This window comes from Lissotriton vulgaris, chromosome 8, assembly GCF_964263255.1.
Source record: "Lissotriton vulgaris chromosome 8, aLisVul1.2, whole genome shotgun sequence".
NCBI classification, from domain to species: domain Eukaryota; kingdom Metazoa; phylum Chordata; class Amphibia; order Caudata; family Salamandridae; genus Lissotriton; species Lissotriton vulgaris.
This window is the reverse complement of record NC_141696.1, coordinates 670,836,480-670,851,108: the sequence shown is the minus strand read 5'-3', so window position 1 is coordinate 670,851,108 and position 14,629 is coordinate 670,836,480. Positions and strand designations below refer to the sequence as shown.

The 14,629-nt window shown below is 39.4% G+C and overlaps 1 protein-coding gene across 2 annotated transcripts in view; it reads right to left on the bottom strand.

Moving 5' to 3' along the window:
• The window catches only part of TMEM45A (transmembrane protein 45A), a 628,573-nt gene that overhangs the window by 212,103 nt on the left and 401,841 nt on the right, over window positions 1-14,629 (bottom strand). The window contains exons 3-4 of one of the 2 annotated variants that reach the window (XM_086934543.1): window positions 1,409-1,586; window positions 28-237 (exon numbers count right to left, since the gene is read on the bottom strand). In XM_086934543.1, coding sequence (XP_086790669.1) covers window positions 28-217 — 190 coding nt within the window. In that variant the 5' untranslated portion in view covers window positions 218-237; window positions 1,409-1,586. The remainder of the gene's footprint in view (window positions 1-27; window positions 238-1,408; window positions 1,587-14,629) is intronic. The other variant, XM_086934542.1, reaches the window with a different exon arrangement.

The following is a 14,629-nucleotide window of genomic DNA, read 5'->3' as shown; positions in this document are numbered from 1 at the left end:
TGTGTTTTCAATCAGAGCTTTACTTACCAAAAAGTGCAAATGTTGCTTTTGTTATCCCCTCTATAAGTTCCAGACGCTGAAATCCTGCTTTACTTCCAAGGTAACATGCTTTTTTGTTCTTTCGACATATATAATTTAATGGGTACTTCACAGACCACCAAAGACCAAAAAGAAGGAAGAAGCTTCCTGGAAGGGCATGGCCTATAAAAGTGGCCATGATAGGTTACAAATGAAAACCTAAAAAATATAAAACCATTTTTATTAAAGCTGGATAGAAAAGTCCAATTAAGTTTAATGTGAGTATTTCAACAATTGTAAGCATAACATCTATGTGCTAGCCAGGCTTTGAAAAAGCAGTATAATTCGTTTTCTTAGTACTATAAAGCTAGTTCATTTTTGTGTTCCATCTGGCTGTGTATTGGTGTTTTCTGGAATGGTTTCCATGGGCACAAGAGGTCAGAAGAGTTAAAGCTTTGTAAATGTAATTCATAAAAGGAAAAATATTGCTTCAATCTTTTAACGTTTGATGTTTGGGCCTACACCCTAGACATGACATTTGAAGATACCATAGGATGCTTGCAACTAGAGAAGAATATGGGGCTATCTCTAGTAACTTACGTTTTTTGGTATTGTATCGTGACCCACCCTCTTTTGTGACAATGGTGGTGTTTACTTCATTATAACACAAAACACTAACAAAATATTAAGCAGGGAAATTATTATTTTTTGTGAAATTAGAAGCTGTTTGAGTACAAATACTGGATCATTTGCAACCTTCATAAGGGCATAGTTGTAGGAGCCAGGTTTTTTGTAAACATCTTTCGGCCTTTCATAATATCAAGAATGACAATCAACAAAACAAGCATTTGCAATGCAATAGGACTCACATTACGCAAGACCTATTGCATTGCAAACATGAGTGCGGACACAGGAATGCAGGCAGGCAGGGGGCGGGGCGAGAAGGCACAGACTGGGGGGGAGGAGGGGGGTTGGAGTCACGGAAATTAACTAGTGCTCACAATCTGAACAAAACATACCCTGCAACACTCGAAGTAAAGGGGCCAGTAGCGATGGAAGGACACAAATGACCACATGGCCATAATTATTGTGCTGAATGTACGTATTTGTATTATTGATAGAACATTCCTTTAAAAATGTAAGTTCTGTAACCAACCAACCAGGTATCTTGTGTTTTACATGCTACTTGCATACTTTATCAAGGAGCTAATGGAACAAGAAACAACGAGGCACAGACTGAGCTAATTCACTCTACAGAAAAAGCAAACAAGCCAAACCAAACACTGCACACTATTACAGTAATGTTGATTCTCATAGCTTTAGTGAATAAAGAATCGTGTTTTTATTAAAGACAAAGAGGCTAGCATTATGCATTAATTTTATTTACTACCTCCAAGCAGCAAACACGAAAAAGATCCCAAGTACAACAATTCTCGACTTATAATATAACTCTAGAACACGTAGTCCATAAAGAACAGCATCATTCCATCTTCTCCCTTTTTTGGCGCTGCTGTAATCTAACCAATCTTCCACCGCATCCGTAGATAAAAAAATTGTTCCTCATGCTTCTGAAACAAAACAAAACAAAAAAAAATCAGTCACGTATCTTACATATTTTCTACACAAAAATATATCTCCTTAATACAACCCTATTATCGATAACTTTTGCAGATCTTTTAATATTTAATCATTTTTTATGCACAAATGTATACTTTGTTTACCAAAACAATCCACTTCCTCAGTTTTTTTTTGAGTATGGAGGGTGGGCTACTGCTAGCCTAAAGACAACGGAGGCTAACAATATGCATAAACCTTTTATTGGTGTCCCAACATGCAGCCCTTTAAAGAACATTAAATACACCATAAACAAACATTTCAAGTTGGAACCTTGAACAGAATATATAAGTCCATGTCACAGAAATACATTCCTCCTTAGGCTGTGACAAAACATAGGATTATTCTCAGTCTTGACAGGAAAATAGTTTTACTGCAAAGAATTATCTGAAAGAGAAAATTTAAAGTGAAACATATGTCCTATTGAAAAACAATTTCAATCTGTAAAGTATACACGTTATATATATATCTATACTACTATTATAAAGAGAGAACTATGTCCTTTGAGCCAGGTAAACTCGAAAACTACACCACCAATCCAAACACCCAATACATCTTTGAAAACGTCAGGGCAAGCAGATGGACATAGGCTATATAAAAAAAACAAATATACGTTGTTTAAAAAATAAAATATTTAAAAAAGTAGTCCCTTGCAAGTAGCGCCAACCGCGACGTGCGTTCTGACATCAGGAGCAAGGGGAGGAGCGGCGTAGAGGAAGAGCGGCGGACGTGAGCGTGAGGAGGAGTGGTGGAGGTATAAAAAACCTTTAGAAAATGATCCTGTCAAAAAATTAGCTACCTCAACCTCATCAGCCTCCATGGGATCCAAATCGCTTTCTATGCACCAACGTACCCATACACTCAATGCCCTTTCATGCTTCCTCTTTGTTCCTGGGGCATATGAGTCATTGAGCAATTGCAAAGCTTCTCCAGAAAGACTTTGGAGCCTTTCTTTTGCCCTGATATCGTCCAGACTATAAGGTTGAGCAAACCTGACTCTAACAGAGAATGATCCTCTCCATCAGAACCTATCAACATTCCTTTGTGTGACTGACTTAACAGAGGTTCTTCTACAACCAACTCCAAGACTGATGGAAACCAAACTTGCATTACCCAAAAATGAGTTGTCAAATCAATCTGACACTTCCAGATTCTGAGTGAATGCATCCACTGCCATTGCCCAGGAGTCTTTCTGCCAGCTAAAATATTTCTCCTTTTGAAATGTCAAACGGGATGCAAATACATCCTCTTCTATTGGACCTAAACACGATTCTATAATTTGAAAAATGTCTCTCTGCAACATCTAATCGCTGGAATCTCTCAAATTGCAAGAATCCCAATCCACCACTGCATTTTCCTTCCCAGACAAAAGTAAAGAAGCGAACGAAGCGCTGGACCCAAGGTATAGTGGAAGAAACATTTATTTAGCGAGGTGCATGTCATTTCAGACAAGTCCAATCTTCTTCTGCCAGTAACATGCACCGCCAAGCATACAATTGCAAACCTAGTGATTCAAAAGATGCTGCAACACACGAGCAAAACCACTGCCCAAAGCCCCACATGTCCGCATCATATGAAATAGACACAAGCGCAACACAGCATGTCTGCTCATGTATACCTCATAAAACAACAGCACATGAGCATGACAAGCATGACATGCTCAGTATACAACACACCTTACCCTTTACATTTTTTTAAAATCCTGGAACAATGGAGTTCAATGTGACCTAACACTAGAGGCTGTCTTGACTACCTCTGTCCTACTCGAACCAGAGGAAACACTCATTCCAGTGTTCTTGGCACATTCCTTTTCAGACACATCCTAAAAAACAGATTGTTCCCTGAGTTGTCATGGTACAACCCTCTACCCTTGAAAAGTGACCCTGCTCAGATTCCAGACACTACCACCATCCACACGTACTGCACTCCTGAACACTTCAATGACCAACTGTCAAACCCCTTCCCTACCATGGCCCTTCTTCTTAAGGCAAACCATGTCGCCAACCAAAACAACTTGTCTGCTGACTGCACCCTTTCTTTTCCATAAATTATCCTTCCATTCTAGTTATGTAGTCTTCCACCCTACTCCTGATCTCTTTAAGATACACTTCTGCTGTCTCACGTTCCGCCTTTACTTTGTTCCTTAACCACCACAGTTCCCAGCTGGTGATGGGCTTATGTCTCCTCAACAATTCAAACGGCTCACAGAAGTCACCAAATTGGGCAAAGTCTGATATGCTAATAGCACGGATTGCAATGCATTTCTCCAAATCAACCCACCTTTACAGAGAGCTGGATAGCCACCTAAACCACTTGGTTAAATCTCTCAACCTGACCATTCGCTTTGGGATGGAATACTGCAATTCTCCTGTGCTCCACACCACACTTCTCTAAATAGTTTTCCATATACCTGCTGAAAATCGGGGCCAGTTGCCAGTTACAATTTCTTGGGGAAATGCCCTCCCTGCAAAAAACTTCATCCAGAAATTCCACAACAACCTCTGAAGTAACATCTCACACCATTTTGATTTTGGGCCACTTACAATATAATCAACTAAAACAATACCAAAAGCCTCCTGCCTTGGCAACACTGCAAAAGGCCCAATGATATCGAGACCCAGCTTATGCCAAGGTGCTACAGGAAGGTCCACGGGTTGCGGGTAAGTAGGCAAAGCCTTAGCCGATTTGTCACTAGATGCACACTTTTTACACATTCTTACCTGGTATCAATTCCAGGCCACCAAAAATTCACTTTAACATGCCTCCTTGTGCCCAATATACCAAGATGACCACCAAGGGCAATGTCCACAATATTTTTCCTTAAATTAAAAGGAGGAATGAACTTGTCTCCACGCACCCCTATGTCATTTTCAACAGCCAGTTCCTCTCATACCTTGAAATACCCCATCAATTCACCTGACACCTTCCTTTCATCAGGCCATCGCACTAAGATACACTGTAACATTCTGTTCAGCTCACCATTTTCCTCCATTTCCTCTTTCCACTTAGGTTTTTGGACAATAGGAATACTCAGATCTACCAGACTAACATCCTGCATCGTAAAAGCTACCTCACATTTGTTTGTGTCACCTTCCATACAATCCCTACCAGGTAACAGCAACCTAGACATGTAACTGGTACAACTGGTACCAACAAATCTGCACACGCAAAGCAAACCTTGTCAATCTCGCAGACATTTTCCTCCACCCACCTGGTGCCATCAAGTGCACCACAAGTTTGTGATCAGTTTTGATAATGAATTTAGTCCCCCACAAAAAGATTCTAAAATGTTCCACTCCCCTGGATGCATAGGCTACGGTCCTTTTTTACCCTGGTCTTCTGCATTAGCACACCTCCCAATCCACAATTGCTGGTATCCACCATTACAATACATTGTTTCCCAACAATGAAGGGTCTGAGATAAGGAGCATTTATAATCAACACCTTCAACACTTCAAACACCACTGACATGTTATCAGTCCATTCAAACTTGGCATTTTTCTTTAATAAAGACCTGAATTTATCCACTTTAGATGCATAGTTGGGGATACACGTGGCGTAAAACTCAGACAGCCCTAGGTACTCTACTTTGTTTTTTTTAACTTGCATTTCTCAGAACGCAGAGTATATGTCATCCTGAAACACAACAGTGCCACTTAAACCATTCAAAGTCTCTTTCATTAGCCTTTGGAAAACAGCAGATGCATTAGCTAAACCAAATGGCATGCAACACAATCTAAACAATCCCTCTGGAGTAATGAATGCTGTGAGGTTTTTGGATCCCTCATCCAAAGGTAGCTGATGGTAGGCACTAGCCAGATCTAAACAAGAGAACACCTGCGTTAATGCCAAGGTGGTAACCATTTCATTGAGATTAGGAAGAGGATAAGCATCCACTCAATTGGCGTTATTAAGACTGTGTAAATCACCACAGGGCCTCAATTCACCAGAAGATTTAACTGAAATCATCACTGGAGAAAGCCTTGGTGAAGATTCTACAGGTTCAATAATTTTTTTAATATAAATCCTGCAACATGTCTTTAAGTTTGCCTCTGTATGACAATGGTACGTTCCTTACTCTGTGGCGTCAATTTGTAGCATTATCATGCAATTTAATATGGTGCTTAAAGCCGTGATACTCCCCTAACTTGCGACTGAAAACATCACAAAATTGTTGGTTCAAACCTTACATGAAATTTGAACATCACTCATACACGATGAATACCCAGACATGACATTGGTAGTAGGTCCAACAGTGTATACGGAAGGATCAGGTCTTCAGTGACATACTGGGAAACCCAAACCAGCCCTGGCAAACTGCTTGACCAGCCCCAGGGAAGGGAGGAGTGGGGGGGGCAGTGCGGTCGAACTGTTTGCCAGGACTGGTTTCGGCTGATTTTGTTACGGGGGACCGATATTCCGGCTATGCTTCAAAACCGCCCCCCTTGTAGCAGAAATGGCCTCCAGGAAGCCAAAATGGGCCCCCACCCTCGCGGCTCACCGGAGAAATGCCTGGTGCCGTCTACTGCCAGTCCCGCCCTGCAGGTCTTGGGTCTAATCTGATGCAAATTTCCTCTTGATGTGGCCACTTTAACAAGGTTTGGCCTTTTTTTTGCACATAAATTTACCCAAAGGTGCGGCATCCGCCAAATTCAATTTTTCCTGAGTTACTAATTTCTCATGAATGAACCACTGATTATTTATATTTGAAGTTAACCATTTTCATTGCAGTTAACCATTTTCTTGGTTTCGTTTTATTATTATTATCCTTATTTTTATTTTTAGTAACAAAGACTACTTGCAACTTGAAGAGCTTTCCCTCATTCATGTTGGATCGCCGACTTAAATCAATTGAGTATTGATGCTCAAAATCTTGCAGGTATGAAATTAATCGATCCTGTGTTTGAGTTAGTAGACAGCCAGACCAACCTAATAAATCTCACTTACAGTAAACCATCAATCTGGTTTCGTTCTATTTTAAGTAACAGAAATTACCTGAGATCTGATGAGCTTTACCCGATTTATGTTGAATCGCCGATTTGAATCAATCGATCATTGATGTCTTAAACCCTGCAGGTATGAGAATATCTGATCCCGTGGTTTAGCTAACAGACAGCTCGATCAATATAATGTGACAGAATATCCTCCCTTGTATCTGACAGGTTCCTGCGCGTACTACATCTACCCTGTTTTGAATTATCTTTTTAACTCTTCCTTCATTGTTAAGTAAGTCTTAACCTTTCTAACATATGGAATAATGAACGCTGGTGATACTTTTCTTGAAAGTGTACAAGCTATATGCACATGCCTGTATAATAATATGGCCTTTATAAGTCAAAGACTGTATAGCAGTAACTGACTGACATTGTTGAAATGTACACTGTTGAACAATTTAAAAATTGTCTCTTTGTGTTTAGCACACGGTTATCCTTTATGAATATATTGGTCTGTTTTTTGATGTCACTGTATCTTCTTGGCACATAAAATGAGTTGTTAATTTGATTACATTGTCTTCATATAGGGGGTTTCCTCTGCAATATACGATTGTCCTGATGATGATCTTATAGACAACTGCGAGAAAGACCAAAACGTCGACTCTGTCATCATCTCCTAAGCAATCCATTTTCTTATGAGTAACTATTGTACATTGATGAACTCAGTTATTCACTTTAATTTAAAGGAGTTGATGTCATGTTTTGAAGTGATTTGCTGATTTGTTCACACATCTGTTCATGACATTCTTTTGCTTATATTGAATTTTTTGCTGCATCTCCTTCAATTTTCTTTGACTGATAAAATACAATATATTTTCATATAAATAGGATTTTCCGTGTGCTTTCTTAACTGTTTTTTGCTATTGATTTTACATTTATTGTGATTTATTTCAACATTCATTGCAGTTATCCTATGGATACATTTCAGGTAGATTGTTGACAACTAACCTCCAAAGACTTATGTTCATTAATCAATTGAAATAATTACCAAACAAAATCTCTTGTAGCCGCACCGAATATTTAGAGAAAAATTTAGCTCTTCTACAAAAGCAGGATAAAACTCAAGACGAAATCATTAGAGACTTAGATGCTTAAAGTTGAGGATCAGGAGAACCGATCCAGAAGAAACAATCTCCGCTTTCTGGGTATCCCAGAATCTGTGGAGAATAATGACGTCAGAGGCTATATAAGTAATCTCCTGAAAAAATCCTTCCCGGAACTAACGAAGTGGGATATGGACAAGGAAATCCTGCGAGCACATCGCTTTCCCTTTATACAACGGAAATATACCGAGAAATCCTCTAAATTCCCAAGAGCTATCCTGGTTTGTTTCGGGAACTTTCTGCTTCGTGAGGCCATCTATGACCTGGCACGGCCTACCAGCAAGCAGGAGTATAACGGATCTCTATTCTTTGTCAGACCAGACTTCGCACATCCCACTGTGGAACGAAGGTGGAGAATGCGGCAACTTTACACCCCTTTTGAAAAAATTGGTGCAACAGTGTACCTCCAGAATCCTTCTTGTCTGAAAGTAATCTTTAGAGGAACAACGCGTATCTTCAACAGTGAAATCCAAGCGGAAAGCTACCTGCAAGAACTCACTGATGCCGCTAGGAAACCAAACTGATAAAGACTATATACTATTAACTGCATATATACCTATGGTCGTTACTCGGCTATATGTTTTACTGCACAATTATCTATGCCCACTTAACTTGTGCAATAGCATATTCTTTGTTACATACACCAGTCTTGGGCTCAATCTAGCTACTGCTGATGTGTATTCATGCCTTCTTATAGGTATGGAAATATAGCTCTCGATAGTTATTTATCTTTTTCTTTGGCAACAGGCAGGGTAGGAGGCTGTGAGAGTAGTCTTCGGCGACCTGACCACCCAGATGCCCACACCTGGATCCCCTCGGATCCAGGACACCTCTATGAATGGGAGGGGGGGGGAGGGCGATCCTACAGACAGGGTGGGATTGCAAAGGGGTGGGGTTCAAAGGGGAGGGACAGTAGGGGCAGTCTGGCTAATATTAATAAAAGGGATACCACAGGCGAAGTGCTTCTTACAGAAGAAAAATTCTCGGCTGGCTATAATGAACGAACAAACTTGGAAAACTATATCTAAGACTTTACTATGTCTTCATTAAAAATTTTATCTGTTAGCATCTGTGGCTTGAACGACATAAATAAACGACAAAATGTTGCCATCTGGCTTCAATCAACTGGGGCAAACGTTGTATGCATACAAGAAACTCATATTGAGGCAGCTCAAACCCACCTTTTAAAATCACTCGGGTTTAGGCTTGTATGTGCTACCACTCAAGGCGTTAGGACTAAGGGAGTTGCTATTTTGTTTAAGGGTCAGGGACAAACATTCCCGAAAAGCAAAGTTGACAAAAATGGGCGGTGGGCAATCACAATGCGACAAGATACTGAAGGGAGGAAAATGACGATCTGCACCTTTTATGGTAGCAATGAAGATGATACCTCAAGCATCAACAAAATCTCTAATGAACTAACACACTGGCCATTACCAATTATACTGTGTGGTGACTTTAATTTAAATTTGCCCTATGATTGGTCGTCTAAAGACCGCTGTGTATATAAGGGCCGCAAACCAAAGGTTTTTAGGGCAGTAAAAGATCTGTGCTGCATGCATGGATTGATAGATGGATGGCAATCCACCACACAACTCCCTCATGACACTGGGTATACATTCTACTCATATCCACATCACACATATGCCAGAATTGATTTTTTTTTCCTTTCTCACTCTTTAAAAAATATAAGTAAAATTAATAAACTAACCAAAATACTCTCCGATCACAATCCTTTAATGTGTATGGTGAACACAGGCACCACTGAAAAAAGAATAAGATCATGGACCTTTGAAAAAACTCTGTTACTTGACCCAAACTATTGTTCACATATGCGAGAGTGGATCCCAAATTTTATACAGGAGAATCTGGGTAGCACTGGAATAGACGTGGTCTGGGATGCGTTAAAGGCAGGGATTCGGGGGGAAACCCTACAATACTCCGTAAGATCAAATCGATTATCTCACATCAAATCTCAGACTCAACAAGAAGAACTTCGACAGGCGGAAGAGGGTCTAATTGAGGCTATCAAAACGCATGCTGGGACAGAAATAATTGAAAGAAATCAAACTCGAGTCGCAATAGCCAGGGCAGAAATTATAGATGATATCACAGCTAAAGCGGTAAAAAAAGCAACTGCTAATCGAGAGATGATATACGAGGTAAACAAACTTATGGGTCACCAACTAGCGGTCCGTATGCGCCAACTAGAGACAACCAATACTATTCAGCAGATATCAGATCCAACAAAAGGTATAGTTACTAATCCTGAAGACATTAAGGAAGCCTTTTTTCACTTTTATAGCTCATTATATACTGAGGGAAGTGAGGATAACAATACAGAAAATATGATAAATGAATATCTTAATCTACAAAACACATCAAGCTTTGATGAAACAGACCAATCGGTATTAACAGATGATCCAAATTTGAAGGAAATCCAACAAATAATCAAGGATTTACCAAAGGGAAAGGCGACAGGCTTAGATAGTCTACCTTCGGAATTTTTTTTAACCTTCCTAACCGAACTTCAACATATAATGGTAACTTTATTTGGTTATATTTTCAGAGAGGGAACCCCTCCTAAATCTTGGTCTAGTGCAAAAATTATAATATTTCCCAAAAAAAGCAAACCCCCTGATCAATTAGGCTCATATAGACCAATTACCTTGATTAATACGGATTCTAAAATTTATTCCAAACTACTAGCAAATCGCCTTGCCCCAATTATCCATTTAGTTATAGCCAATTACCAACATGGCTTTGTCCCAGGAAGATCTACAATTGATCACGTCCATAGAGTCATTACTCTTTTTGATCAGTCACGAATTACAGGAGACCCTATGGCCCTCATACTTTTAGATGCGGAAAAGGCATTTGATAGGGTCTCCTGGAAATTCCTTTGGGCAGCTCTGAAAAGAGTTGGAATTCCCCCAAGCTTTAACCTGGCAATACAACAATTATATGTCAACCCGACCGCTATGGTTTCTGTCAATGGCAATCTTACCAAATCATTCAAGAGATCTAGAGGGACGAGACAAGGCTGCCCCTGCTCGCCACTGCTATTCGCCCTCTATTTAGATCCCTTTCTACAAAGACTGGAAATGAATTTGGTAATAGAGCCTATTATATCACGAGATCTCTCCACTAAAATTTTAGCCTATGCTGATGATATAGCAATCGTCACTAAGAACCCAGCATTAACTATGCTTGCTATCGTTGACGAGGCCATCAAATTTGGAGTTGTTTCCGGATACGCCCTTAATCAAGGTAAAACCCAAATTGTGATTAATGATAATTTAACTCTTGCCGACCCTAGAGTTACTCCAAACGCAACATATTTGGGGATTGCTATCACCGCCAAATTAGAAGATCTGGTAGATATTAATGTAGAACCTGTTTTAAGGACAATACAAAAGGATCTCCACCGACTAGATAACCTGCACCTTTCCCTGATTGGTAGAGTTAACGCCATTAAAATGGCGTTTTTCCATAAATTACTGTACCTATTTAGAGCAATATGCCTAGAATTCCCGGACTCCTGTTTAAAATCAATGGAACAGACTTTCTCAAAATTTATTTGGTCATATTCTAAACCAAGACGTGCATTAAAACTCCTTACTCTACCAAAGGAACGGGGGGGCTTAGGTTTACCAAACTTGCGGCTTTATTATTGGGCAGCAAACATGATTAACAGTCAAGAACTTCTTCAAATAGATTTAGCGAATGTAGCATCACAGGGTGGGCAACCATCTATTTATAACCTGTTGTTAGGTGAAAAAAACTCTGGATATCTATGGCGTCATCTACATGACAGCTACCATAAAAAAGTTAAATTCAAGCCGCTCCTACATTCTTTTAAAATATTGCAAAAAATAAGAAAACTGATGGATATTGGGCGAATCTCATACTATACACTCTTTAAAGATAATTTAGATCTGCCCGCTATTTTCAGGGATAGCTGTATGAAGAAATGGGGAGCAGCCGGAATTACACACTTCGGCAAACTCTGCTCTTCTTCGGGGTTTCACACATTCGAGGAACTAAGAATGAAATTTCAAATTAACAACAGAGACTTCTTCAAATACCTACAAATACTGGATTTCATAACAAAAAGAAATCTCTGTGAAATCATCAGCATAAAATGTGAGATATTTGAGACACTGTCGTCCAGTAAAGTTAACACCATTAGTGAAATATATATCCTACTAAGTAACTTGGTACCTGTTGATATAGGAAAGATAGCCTCGAAATGGGAAAACAAAATTGACATATCCCGAGCTGAAATTGAAAGTACAATGGTAATGTCACAAAATTATTTACTATCAACTAAACTTCAAACACAGTTTTATAAAACCCTCTTTATGTTATATTACACTCCTGACAAAATTGCAAAATGGGGCTCGGGTGAAGGAACTCATTGTCCCCGGTGCCACTTTCCGAATGCAGACTGTATACATATTTTTGCTACCTGCGACGGCCTATCCCAATTGAAACTCGATATTGAGAGGTTTATAACAGCGGTGGTGAAAAATCCCATTACCTTGAGTATTGAAACGATGCTTTTAGGAGCGAATGACCCAAACCGGAATCGACAAGGGGCGGAATTTATATTTATGTCAATGGCTGTTCTTAGGATGTGTATTGCATCGGCCTGGTTAGATGAACTGGCACCCTCATTTCAGCAATGGCTTGCTAGATTACTAGCCACATTTAAGTTGGAAATTGCAATCTATAAAGGGAAAGGTAGAAAGAAACGCAATGCTGGTCTGAAAATTTGGGCTCCGCTACAGGAATGGTGTGATAATCAAGGCAATAATAATAATAATAACAGGGAACTCCCTCAAACCTAAATTTAGATTTATTGGGGTCACTCTTAGTGAAGTCTATATATGGAATTAAACTATTTAACTATTTAACCAGGTAGTAAGGAACAAAGGAACTGATAACTGCTCTTGTATTTGTATTTGAACTTGCCTCTGTCTTCTTATTTGAAGACTTTATTTATTTATTTATTTATTTATTTATTTATTTATTTACTTTTATGCTGTGCTATTATTGTACTTGTGCCTTGCTTGATGTAGTTTGAATTATTATTTTTTAAATGTCAGCTCTGTGATTGACTTTAGGGCACAGCACACAGTTATTAGACTGGGCCAAACGATGCATAATGTGGTACCCATATTGCATAAAGAAGTCTGCCAGACTAAGGGGTGGGGGAGTGTTAGGGGGTTATGGTGAACTCTCTCAGTGTAAATTTATGTATTCTATGATTTTATATAAAAATCAATAAAAACCATTTAAAAAAAAAAAATCTCTAGAAGCTTTTCGCTCATTTACAGGATCCAAGGTGTAGCAGAAGAAACATTTATTTAGCACGGTACACGTCATCTCATACAAGTCCGGTCTTCTTCTGCCAGTAACTGCCCCGCCTACCATTTAAGTTCAAACCTAGTTGTTCAAAAGATGCTGCAACACATGAGCAAAACTACTGCCAAAGCCCCATGTGTCCACATCATATGAAATAGACACAAGCGCAACATAAAATGCCTACTTCAGAAAACTTCAATGGACAAGCGCAACAAGCATGACACGCTCATGTTTGCAACAGCAAGTACTGGGCTAACACATATATTTTGTTCTTGTGACAGAAATCCCATAACTCCTTCGCAATCTCTGACAATTTCTTTAACCTGCTCCCTCCTAACTTGTTTATATAAGTTACTGCTGTCACATTGTCCATCTTCAATAAAACTGAATTTTTTCCTTGAAACTGCATAGAGCAAACAGACCTGCTATCAATTTCCTACCCAATCAACTTCCCTCCAATTTCCTGACCTAGAAACAATGCTCACCATTGAAGATGCTTGCATCTGATTCCACCACAAATTGTTACCTGTCCCAATAACTGCTCGACCATTCCAAGCATCAGGGTTTTCCAAACACCAAGACAATTCCAAATTCACTTCTGCTGTCATCCTTATCTTGTCTGCATACCACAAACCTATTGCTAAGCCATTAGCTTTTAAGCACTGCAACACACTGTAATATAATGGTCCTGGAAAAACTGCCTGAATTCACGAAGACAGAAGTCTGATTACACAAACAACGTCTCTTAAAGTCACTTTCTCCCTCCTCATTAACTGACATACCTACTTTTTTATCATACCCATCTTTCTCTCTGGCAACTGTAATTAAACTATCACTGTATCTATTACAAACCCTAAAAATGCCTTAGTTTGAGTCGGTAGAATTGATTTCTCCTGGTTGACCAAAAAACCCATTCTCTCCAGTAAACCTTTCACCATAGACAAATTGACTTACAACAGCTCCAAACTCTGATTCATGATGAAAATATCATCCAAGTACATAATCGACCACACTCCCTGTTCTTGGAAAAAACCTACCACAGGTTTCAGTATCTTTGTGAATCACAATGATGCCGGCAAAAGCCCAAATAAAAGATATTTGAACTGGTACAAATGACCTTCTCACCTGAACTGCAGAGAACTTTGACTCTCCTTGTCTATTGGAACCGTAATATAAGGATCTAGCTTCACCATCCAATACAACTTCTGTAAAATGTCTCAGCATGTGTACTCCCTCCATTTTGAAAAGTGTACATTACATAGTGATTTAGATCTCTTAAATGTATCACAGTCTCCAACGCTTGTCTTTCTTGTCTACCAAGACAAGGGTATTTACAAACCTGTTTTTATTTTGCTACAACTTGTGTTTGAGTTTGAATGAACAGCAACTCCATTGATCCTCTTCCCAGAAAAGGTTCCTTGTCGAACTCTATAACATATCCTTGTATTGCAGCAATCACGCATGGATCTTGCGTGAGCAAGTTCCACTCCTATGAGAAGTGCTGTATCCTTCCTCCCAGCTTTCCCTGAA